This window comes from Papaver somniferum, unplaced genomic scaffold (assembly GCF_003573695.1).
Source record: "Papaver somniferum cultivar HN1 unplaced genomic scaffold, ASM357369v1 unplaced-scaffold_21, whole genome shotgun sequence".
NCBI lineage: Eukaryota > Viridiplantae > Streptophyta > Magnoliopsida > Ranunculales > Papaveraceae > Papaver > Papaver somniferum.
This window is the reverse complement of record NW_020631041.1, coordinates 783,302-793,501: the sequence shown is the minus strand read 5'-3', so window position 1 is coordinate 793,501 and position 10,200 is coordinate 783,302. Positions and strand designations below refer to the sequence as shown.

The following is a 10,200-nucleotide window of genomic DNA, read 5'->3' as shown; positions in this document are numbered from 1 at the left end:
CACGTATAATTCGGAAAGCTCAAAAAATTCACGTACTTTAGTCGGTATTTCAATTGGACGGCCGTTTGATTCGGTAACGACCGATTCGTAAAAATTCGCGAATGATTGTGCGAATTGCTAACTAGGGGCCAAGGCCCAAGGCCATTTAAAAACTCTCTCTCAATCAGAGTCGGATGAGTCACTGAGTTACGAAAAAATGGATTACCTTTCCTCCCGAACCCGAGTTAACCCCGATCCAGAATCATTTGCCCAATCTAAAAATCAACTTCATTTCGGAAAAACAGAAAAAACCTAAATCCTCAAATTTCATCCTTTACTTCACTGAAGCTTGCAGGATTTTACCCCCAACACCATCAACAGAAATCACCCAAAACCCTAATCAGGAAAACACCACCACATCCAAATGTGGATATCTCGTTCATCACGACTCACTAAAACCCTAAACCTCCGATTCTATTCTCAATCTTCAGCAGCAGCAGCTGTTTTACATCAAGAACCGGAAATTGTTGTAACCCCAAAACCTCAATTATATACATATTTAGATGATTTACCAAAACCCAATCCTAAATACTCAGAAACAATCATAGCAATCCCTAGAACTGATTCTGGTAAACGTATAGCTGCTAAAGAGAGAAGAGATGGTAGAGTACCAAGTATTTTGTTTGAACAAGAGAAAGGTGAAGAAGGTGGTAATAAAAGATTGATTTCAATAAGAAATAATCAGATTAAGAAGCTTGTTAATCATTTGGGGAGGTCAATGTTTGAGTCTAGATTGTTTGATCTTGAAGTTAAATCTGATTTTGAATCTGATGAAATTATTGAGAAAGTGAGGGTTTTGCCTCGTCAGGTATGTAATGTTGGGGTTAATTACAAACCCTTTTTTTTTAGATTTTGCTAATTTGTTCATAATCTGATTCTTTTTTGGACCTAAATTGTGATTTAGTTCTGGATTTAGGGTATGAAATCATGTCATGGGAGAGGCATTTGCCCCTGCATTGTAGTTAAGTTCAGTTTTAACCTAATTTCTGGCATGAAATTGTGAAAGCTAGATGAATTAGCTTGTTGTAGCTTTGAATCATGTCACTCTGGGGGGAGGGGCAATTGCCCCTGGGGTTGTAGTTCAATCAACTTGTTGAGATGTAGTTGAATCAACTTGTTGAGATGTAGATCAATCGGGGAATTGGTTTCATGATTACTGTGCAATTTTAGATTTTACCAAGCAGCCAGCGTCTAAGTGTACACATGTTAGCTTTTTCATACGAGTGTAATGTTATTGCTTCTGTCTAATGGTTTTGATGGTCAGTTCGACCAGCTTGTAAAGTTTCTTTGTTGTCCCATTATACAGTTGCGGCATGTTAGTGAGAGTTTGAGAGAAACAATTGAGTTAGAAAAGAAAGATTTAGTGCTGCTAGTTATGCAGTTACTGACTGAAATATTGAATTCTTCACCTATCAGTTCTCTATAACTAACCGATAATCTTCGGGATGTGTTGAGTGCAGGCGAAAAAGCATACGTGGTTTATAAGTTCGATATTAGGTAAAATACTTCACTAATGCATCGTGTGTAAGTTTACTGCCATATTAGATGAGCTTGTAGTGGTTTCTGAAAGTGAGCAATAATGGCTTAATAAATGACATAGTGGAGCAATTGAGTGCCGTGTGGAAGTGAGACAGTGCCTTTCATGATCTCATGCCTCATAAGAAAGAAGATTTTGTTAATAGATTACGTAATAAACCATAAATTGTCTTCTCTCCAGAGAGTTTAAATTCTGGAGGAACGGTAGACCATGTAACAGGACACATTGTTTTTTTTTTGCATACTTAGCAAGAGTATCAGCTACATTAGCTTATCGCTTTGCAAAGTTACAGGACCAAGAATTAAAAATGACTTAGTTCATCCAAACAATGTCTAACGTGTATGTACGTTGCAATTTTATCATGTGTTCCTGAACGTGATGCTTTTTATTTCTTAACCCGATTTTTCTTCTTCTTATCATTTGATCTGATTTTTATGTATCGTAATCATGTGTTAGCTTCATCTCGATGCGGGAACTGATGCAGTACTTAATGTCACCTTCTTAAGAGCCCCTTCAAATGCTCTCTTGAAGATTAATGTTCCTCTGGTGTTTATAGGAGAAGATGTTTCTCCTGGATTAAGAAAAGGTACGTCTTAAACATACTGGCATTCTTCATTATTTGTTCGTGTGTGCAGAAAACTTGTCTTTTATTCATTTATGATGTTCTAGTGTGCAAATCATATACTTCATTTTTTGTATCTTGTTATTTCATGCCAAGCCTGTCCATCTCTCGTCCATTAGATCGAAAACCAGAGTTGGGTGGCACGGTACAGCTGACAAGAATATTTAGTATCATCTGACATAGTGGTTTTGCTCTTCTTGTAACTTTAAGGCCACATCTTGCTACCAATTACATATCGCAAGATTAACCTATTAGTCTATTACATAAGGTGGTGGAGCATTTTGGAAACCTATAGCATAGTTGAACTGAATGGGAGCTAGCAGTGTGTTCCAGACTTCCAGCTAGGTCTCCTACCCTGAGTGAAGCTAAGATAATCCTGATCGCATCTGGGGATTGGTAGATTAGGTCAAAAAAGTTGGTGGTTTTGTAAAATGGAAAGTTCAGTAGCAAGAAAGCATGATCAGCAATATATATCATGTCTGCTGGATAAATATTTCGTGTCTTTCTAGTGATTTATCCTTTAATCCTTGCCATCATGCTTTTGTACCATACCACAACCACGTTTTTGGCCATCTTTAATTTCTACCCATATAGCCTTCGATTTGCCATTTTCCTTTTTCCATTTTAATACTCCCTCCGTCCCACTATTAAGTGACCTAGTTCAAGTTTGCACAATTTTTAAGGCAAGCAAGGAAAGGAGTAATTTTTAAGCATTTTTTACAGTTATACCCTTATAGATAATAACAAGTGAAATTTAGAAATGATTTATCTCTCAAACTACTCCACAGATGTTCGTAAACTTCATACCATTGAAAAGCATTTTAAAACACCTACGTAACGAATATAAACATGCCTATCAAATTATGCACATTTCTTATATTTTTTATAATTAAATAAAAGGATAATTTTAGAAATATCTCCTTGTTTAGTGATATATGTCACTTATTAGTGGGACAAAATCTAAAATCAAATAGGTCACTTAATGGTGGGACGGAGGGAGTATATTATATTATTCACCTTTTTGTGATTTAGATACGCTTTCTCCATAAAAGTCAAATTACGGTTACAGGAAGGGACATGTTTTTACCTTTTAAAATTAAGTGCTTCTTTTAGTTCTTGAGATCTATTTTGCTTCCTTGGAACGCACATGTTTTTACCTTTTAAATCAATTATTCCGTTCTGCGTGTTAATTTCCTGTAGAAATTACTTTGTTTAGTGCATGAGAACTATTTTGTTTCTCACAAGTGTTGAGATCTTTTATCATTTTTGCCGACCTTACTTGAAATGTCAGTTACAAAATGTTATTGTGAACTTGACAGGAGCTTATTTGAATACCATGAGAAGGCATGTTAAGTACTTATGTCCCGCAGACATTGTCCCACCTTACATTGAAGTTGATTTGAGTGAGTTGGATGTGGGAAAGAAGATAATAGCCAAAGACCTCAAGGTTCATCCAGCACTGAAGCTTCTTGTACAAGAAGATGAACCTATCTGTAAGATTAAAGGCGCTAGAATGGAACAAAAGAAGGGAAACAAATGAGTACTTTTTCTTCAGAAAATAGTGGGAGATTCTCTTGATCGAAATTTCTCTTCCCTTCTCAGAAAAAGGAGGATGAATTTGACAATGGCGATCACAGGGTTAGCAATCACGTTCACATGATTGTTTGCATGTCAGATATACAGCTGAATCCTATTTCGGAAAGCCAATTGTGTACCCTTTTTTGTTCTAAGATACTTCTTTTGAGATTAATAACCAGTGTTGGAGAGTTAGACGAATAGAGTTGGAGTAATATTTTGTTCGATCTAGCATGTGTTCTGCTTTTATTGTTACTGTAATGCCGCTTCTTACTATCAATTGCATATCATTCCTGGAATTTATCTTTTAGTGTGTGTGATTCTGCTTTTCCACCATGACCGCGCATCAGTATGTCTAACACACCATTACCATGATCCGTGATATTGTAATAACAATCAACACTTCAATGCATAAAACGAAGAATGCAATTGGTACATATTCTGGAGCTATACTTTCACTGCAATAAAAAAATACTCTAAATTGATCAAAATCAAATTTGTGGTATTGCCGGATAATTTTTTCTGCCTAGAGATACATGGCAAAATTGCAGCCATTTCTGTCCAAGTATACGACTTTTGTAAGAATTTTCAAAAGAAAGAAGACTACAGAATAGTGGTCGGCTTTGGTATGAAATTAAGAGACCAAGGGAATTGAATTGCAGAAGACAGAGCCGGATATTGAACGATTGGTTCACACTCTGCTGTTTGGAGGTTATAGCTCCAACATGGAAAGTGTCCGAGGTTAACGCAGCGTGACACTTGATTTAAATGGAATGAGTATTGAGGCAAAGAGTTTTAAAGACGCCGTAACCATTACGGAATAACGGTCGGCTTTGTTATGTAATTAAGATATGGAGGGGATTCAATTGCAGAAGACAGAGCTGGAAGCTGGACGAGTGGTTCACATTCTGCAGTCCTAAGGTTAAAGCAACACAAGTGATCACGGCAATTGCTAAAGATCACAACATCTAGATTCACCTGACAGAAGTAAAAATACATGTGTGACGGATAATCCACAATATTGATGTCCTTATGAACAGACTGCCAAATCCATCCTCCATGAATGCAGTCCTCCTCAAGAACCCAAATACTCAAAGTCCGCTTCATCCTTTTGTGGATTCCGTAGACAATGATCCCTTCTGAAACTCCAAATTTGCAATAGCTGTGATAAATACTCTTAGTTTTCTTAGGTAAGTCGACCGACTGCATCCATCCACCACTACTACTACTACCGAGTTTCTTGTCATCTATGTTGTTGAGATTGAAAATTCTGAGTTTACCACTGCTTACACAAAACAAATATCCATTATTATTACATGTCCGTTTAGACGTGATAAAGACTTCCTCTGTGCTCAAAACTTGGTACGTATTCCATTCACCCGTATCAGAAGAGAATACTTGAAGGTCGAATTCAGTACTTGGAAGATTCATATATGGGAAAATCACCACCTTGTAAGTACTCTTGTCGTAACCAAGTGATGTCGATGACAAGCATTGTACACACTCCGGGTCATATATGTTACAGCTGCTGGTGGAGAAGGTAGTGACACCCATTGTTTGGTTAGTGGATTACAAACACAGTACCTACATGCATGTTCGGAACTGTCCCAATGCGAACAAAGAACCAAACCGTTGCTTGTATCTAGAAATTTTAGTCTTGGTACTGTCTCCTTGAATGGGTTTACGTCTGACATGAATTTAAAGGTGAACCCATCATGCCAATCGATATATCTGTAGTGAGTTTTGGTGCAAACAAGTTTCTTATCATCGACGTATGCACTGTCGAGAGATGCCCATGGTAGACTACGAATTGTAGCTTGTTTGTTGAATAATCTGTGTATGAAACATGGGTTGGAAAGTAGAGAATGCCATACCTTTGACACGCACCTGAATTTATAGACAGATTTCAGCGGGAGATGGAAAAATATCCCAGGCAGTACATCATCTGGTAACTCAACAGTTCTTGTCGTAGATTTTCTCTTTTTAGTGCATAACAAGATAAGTTTAAGTACTAATAGCTTAAGTACTTTTAGTAATGAATTAACCATCATCATCAAGGACAAGAAAAAATAAACAGATTCAACTTGTCTTCCACAACTCTTGCTTCTGTTTCTCCTAGTGCATGCCATGGCTACTCTGAATGTTCAAGACCCTGAATTCAAAAACTTTTAATACGGTGATCCAGATTATGAGAGTCCACAACATATCAATTCTTTCTTTATATAAAGGAGGATGTTTATGCTGACGTGGCGGCTCCATATTCCTCCTCAGCGTTACTGAAAAATTAAGATGCCACGTCAGATACGACTATTTCCAAACAGCCCCTCCTTATTATGTTTGACGAGAGTTGGTATTTGAAAAGACACAAAAGTTCAGTCGGGTACCTTTGAAGAGAGTTGGTATTTGAAAAAGCAGAACAGTTCAGTTCGGTACACTATTGGCAAGAAAAGTGAATGCTCTTATTGTTCGAAACGTTGCAACTTCAAATGAACGGGAATATGGGATCCTATTATAAATTCTTTAGCCAGCCAATTTGATCAATTTGGATTCGTTGTTTCAGTCTTTTCAAACTCAAAATTCAAGGGAGACTTGAAGGTTGTTTAAGAAAACATAAGAGCCGCAACAGTTTGACGAATTGAGGAAACCAGAAGTTCTCCAAACTCTTGATAGTTGTGTTTCGAAGCCGTTTTTCCGTTGCATTGGAAGAACGAGTTCCCTTTCCGTTGCAGGTGCTGTACGTAAAAGCGAATAAATATGAACGAAAAATACTTAAAGAAACACAGAGCCATGAAACCTGTTATTTTCTTTATGGGTGAAATATTTAATATTATGAACTGTGAAGAAAAAACTGTTAGGGGTAGTAGTTGATCATCACTTCTAACATTCATTTCCAGGTTTTGCTTAATTTTTTTTTTTGTTTTGATTATCCAATGATGAATTGCTAATAAGGTATTTCTTTTCTTTATTTATATTTGCAGAGGCAGTATGATGTGTAAATACTGACTACTTTCAATGAAGAATTACAGTGCCAATTAATTCATAATTCAGAAAAGTTAATCATATGAAGATTATCCATGCAGGTTCAATTGTACATGCTGATGGATTGGTACAAAACACTATAAACACAAACGTGTGTCCGCCGTATGACTACAATTGGAAGAAGAAACAAATCGATAGATAGCCAAAGAAAAAGTATAGGTGACCGGCGATGAATCATCATGAAAAAATGTGTACTGACATCTACAAGCAAGAGAAAGATACCAACGAATAGCCAATACAAAACTAGTGCAGTTGCTGGCTCCCAAGCTACCACTCCTCCTTCCACGGGAACTCCTGCGAATGATAAACAAACAGAGATGAGCATACAAATGGTGGATTCACAAATCATTTTCAACATTCCCAAGCAATAACAACAATAACAAATAACAACATTCCCAAGCAATATAAACAAGATCAGAAGCACATGGTCGACATATTTCCAATCATTTTCAGTCGATAAGCTAAGTCTTTCGCAGCAAGGACTGATCACTTCTCTGCACTCTTTTAATTGATCTACCAAACCCAAACCATACTCAGAGTACATAATACGGCCTACCCAGAATCAAAACTTCCAACCTAGTTGAACTACCAGGTGTAAATCATTCTCATTGGCATAATGGGGATTTCGCAGGAAAACAATGTCAAGAGTCTACTACCTAGTCAAAGTTATGAATAAGCAATTAACAACTACTGATTAGTCAAACTGAGGTAACTAAAAACTATAACCTGATGCTAACCAATATTTATAGGCAAGTATTTCTCAACTTAATATAAAAAATCAAAGACATATCTATTCACAATATCTTAGGGCACTACGAAGTTCAGAGGATATAAAGTTTAAGGTTCATTAAAAGTAATATGCATATGGAAAACAAGTCAGTACACAAGCCCAACATAAAGTGGTGTTTTGGATGATCATACTGTTGTGTGTCATAGTGCTACTAGAAAAACTTACCGCTAGCCAATTAAATCATTTATAATCAACTTCACGATAACAAAGTTGAATCTTCTTCTTCATCATCTATGTCAATGCGGATGAACTTAGAAGTTGCAAGAGAACCTAAAAATTCTGCAAGAAATTACATCAATAAGTGACAAACAATGAGTAGAGAAAATAACAAATCAGAATTTTACAAAAGTGAGTAGAGAAAATACCTGAAACATCTTCGGCATCATCAGTTCCTAAGGTGTTTGGATCAAGATCAACCGGTGTCCGTAACCAGCTTTGCGTGCAAATCAACGCCTCAACTGTCTTAGGCAGCAGTGAACTTCGATATGAATCAATAACTCGTCTTCCAGTACTAAAGGAAGATTCCGAGGAAACAGAAGAGACTGGTATGGCTAGTATATCTCTCGCCATGTGTGATAATACAGGATACCTTGTACTATTAGTCCTCCACCAGCCTAAAATTTCAAACTGAACACCGGTAGGGCTAATTCTCGGTTCACGTTTATCCTCTAAATATATCTCCAACTCAGTTTTCCCCTCAACATTGTCATCCTCCTCATCTTCTCTTGCTCTCTCTGCTATTAGACTAGCATACGCGGAATCTTCATCATCAGTAACCCCAGAAGATTGAGTAACATTATTACAATCACTTGTGGCACTAGACATGTTTTCATCATTTGCATAGAGACACTTGTACTCTTCGAAAATTTCTTGAAAATCAGTTCTCACATAAGTCGATAAGTGTTTACGTAATGACGGACCCGTGATATCTAAAGTATCAAGAATAAAATTTAAACCTTTCATTTTCTCACGTGGATCAAGCAAAACAGCAATGAACATGAGAGTGTTCATTTTCTCATATTCTCCCCAATACTTATTAAACTTGTCTAGCATTTTAGTGCCCATACCAGAGAGAAATGGATCTGAACTTTTTACCCATGTGTTCATTGTCTATGAATAACACTTACGTTAAACAAGAACTCATGTGAAGTAACACGAGTACAGTAAGAAAACTTGACAGTCAAATCATAGAATACCTTTAAAAATTTTCCAAATGATCTTGCATTGGCCCAATCTTCCATATATGGAGCATGTATAGGAGGCGGAGGAGGGGCCTTCTTCTTGCCTTTGTTATGAGCAAGAGTACAAGCTTCTTCCATGTCAACATCATCACTAGCACCGGTAGAAGTAGAAAATACAGGAGGGATGGATCTTTCGTTGAAACAAAACTTCTTTTTGAAAGCCTTATCTTCCCGTGCTAGCCTTTCAAAAGCTTTCTGATATCTACAAGCATCTTCCAACATCATGTAAGTGGAATTCCATCTTGTATCCACATCTAAAACTAAACCTTTTCTGCAATCTATCTTTTCTTGTTTAGCACAATCCATAAACTTACTCAACCTAGCAGGAGAACTCATCACATGCTTCACCACTGCCCTTACTCTCTTAATAGCCATGTGATACTCTCCCAAGCCAGAATTCACAACAAGTGCAAGCACATGAGCAGCACATCTAACTTGCATAAACTTAGTATTCAGTACACCATTTGAACTAATCACTTGCTCCTTTAAATGACCATCCTCCCTTAGATAATCAATAGCTAAATCATTAGCACTAACATTGTCAAGCGTAATAGTAAAAACCCCAGGAAGTTCCCAATCTAACAAACATTCCTCTAACATCTTCCCAATTACCTCACCTGAATGACCTAAAATTTGGAAAAAGTTGATTACCAGTTTGTGCAGCTTCCAATCTTTATCAATAAAATGCGCAGTTATAACCATGTAGCTTTTATTTTGGGCATTTGAGGTCCATGTGTCAGTGGTGAGACAAACTCTCACATTGTTTTCCTTGAAGTAGTTCTTCATCTTCTCATTTTCAGCTTCGTACAAATTTAATACACCCCGCGAAATGGTCATACGAGAAGGGATCTTGAATCTGGATTCAAGTACCCTACAAAGTTCCTTGAACCCTTCTCCTTCAACCACTCTAAACGGCTGCTCATCTAAAATCACAAATAAAATCACTGCCTTTGTACATGCATCTTGATTAAAAGTTGCCGCAACCAATTTTCCTTCTTCTCCTAGCCTAGTCGGTTGAAAATCAAGAGTTTGTTGTCCTTTTTCCTCCTTGGGCTTCTGCTTACATATCTTCAAATGATTATTCATACCACCTGTCCCATACTTGGTACCCTGAGCTGCAATCTTTGTCTTACAGTGGCGACATTTTGCATATTTCGAAGGCTTGGGGTCCATACCAAAGTGGTTCCACACATCAGAACGTTTCTTTCCCTTTGGTTCTGTCACTTCTGTGTCATCTTCAGTTGCATCTTCAGGTGTTTTACGCTTATTGCTATGTGTTTCTGTCACTTTTATGCCAGCTTCAGTTGCATCTCCATATGCACTATCATCTCCAGCAACACTAGCATCTTTAGCAGCA

The 10,200-nt window shown here is 37.3% G+C and overlaps 1 protein-coding gene across 1 annotated transcript; it reads left to right on the top strand.

The window, feature by feature from the left end:
* Positions 1–303: 303 nt before the first annotated feature.
* Positions 304–4,083, top strand: LOC113339427 (50S ribosomal protein L25-like). The gene is made up of 3 exons (XM_026584707.1): positions 304–847; positions 2,033–2,162; positions 3,518–4,083. Exons 1-3 carry the CDS (start codon positions 404–406, stop codon positions 3,736–3,738), a joined length of 795 nt encoding a protein of 264 aa, XP_026440492.1. The 5' UTR covers positions 304–403; the 3' UTR covers positions 3,739–4,083.
* The last annotated feature ends 6,117 nt before the right edge of the window (positions 4,084–10,200 follow it).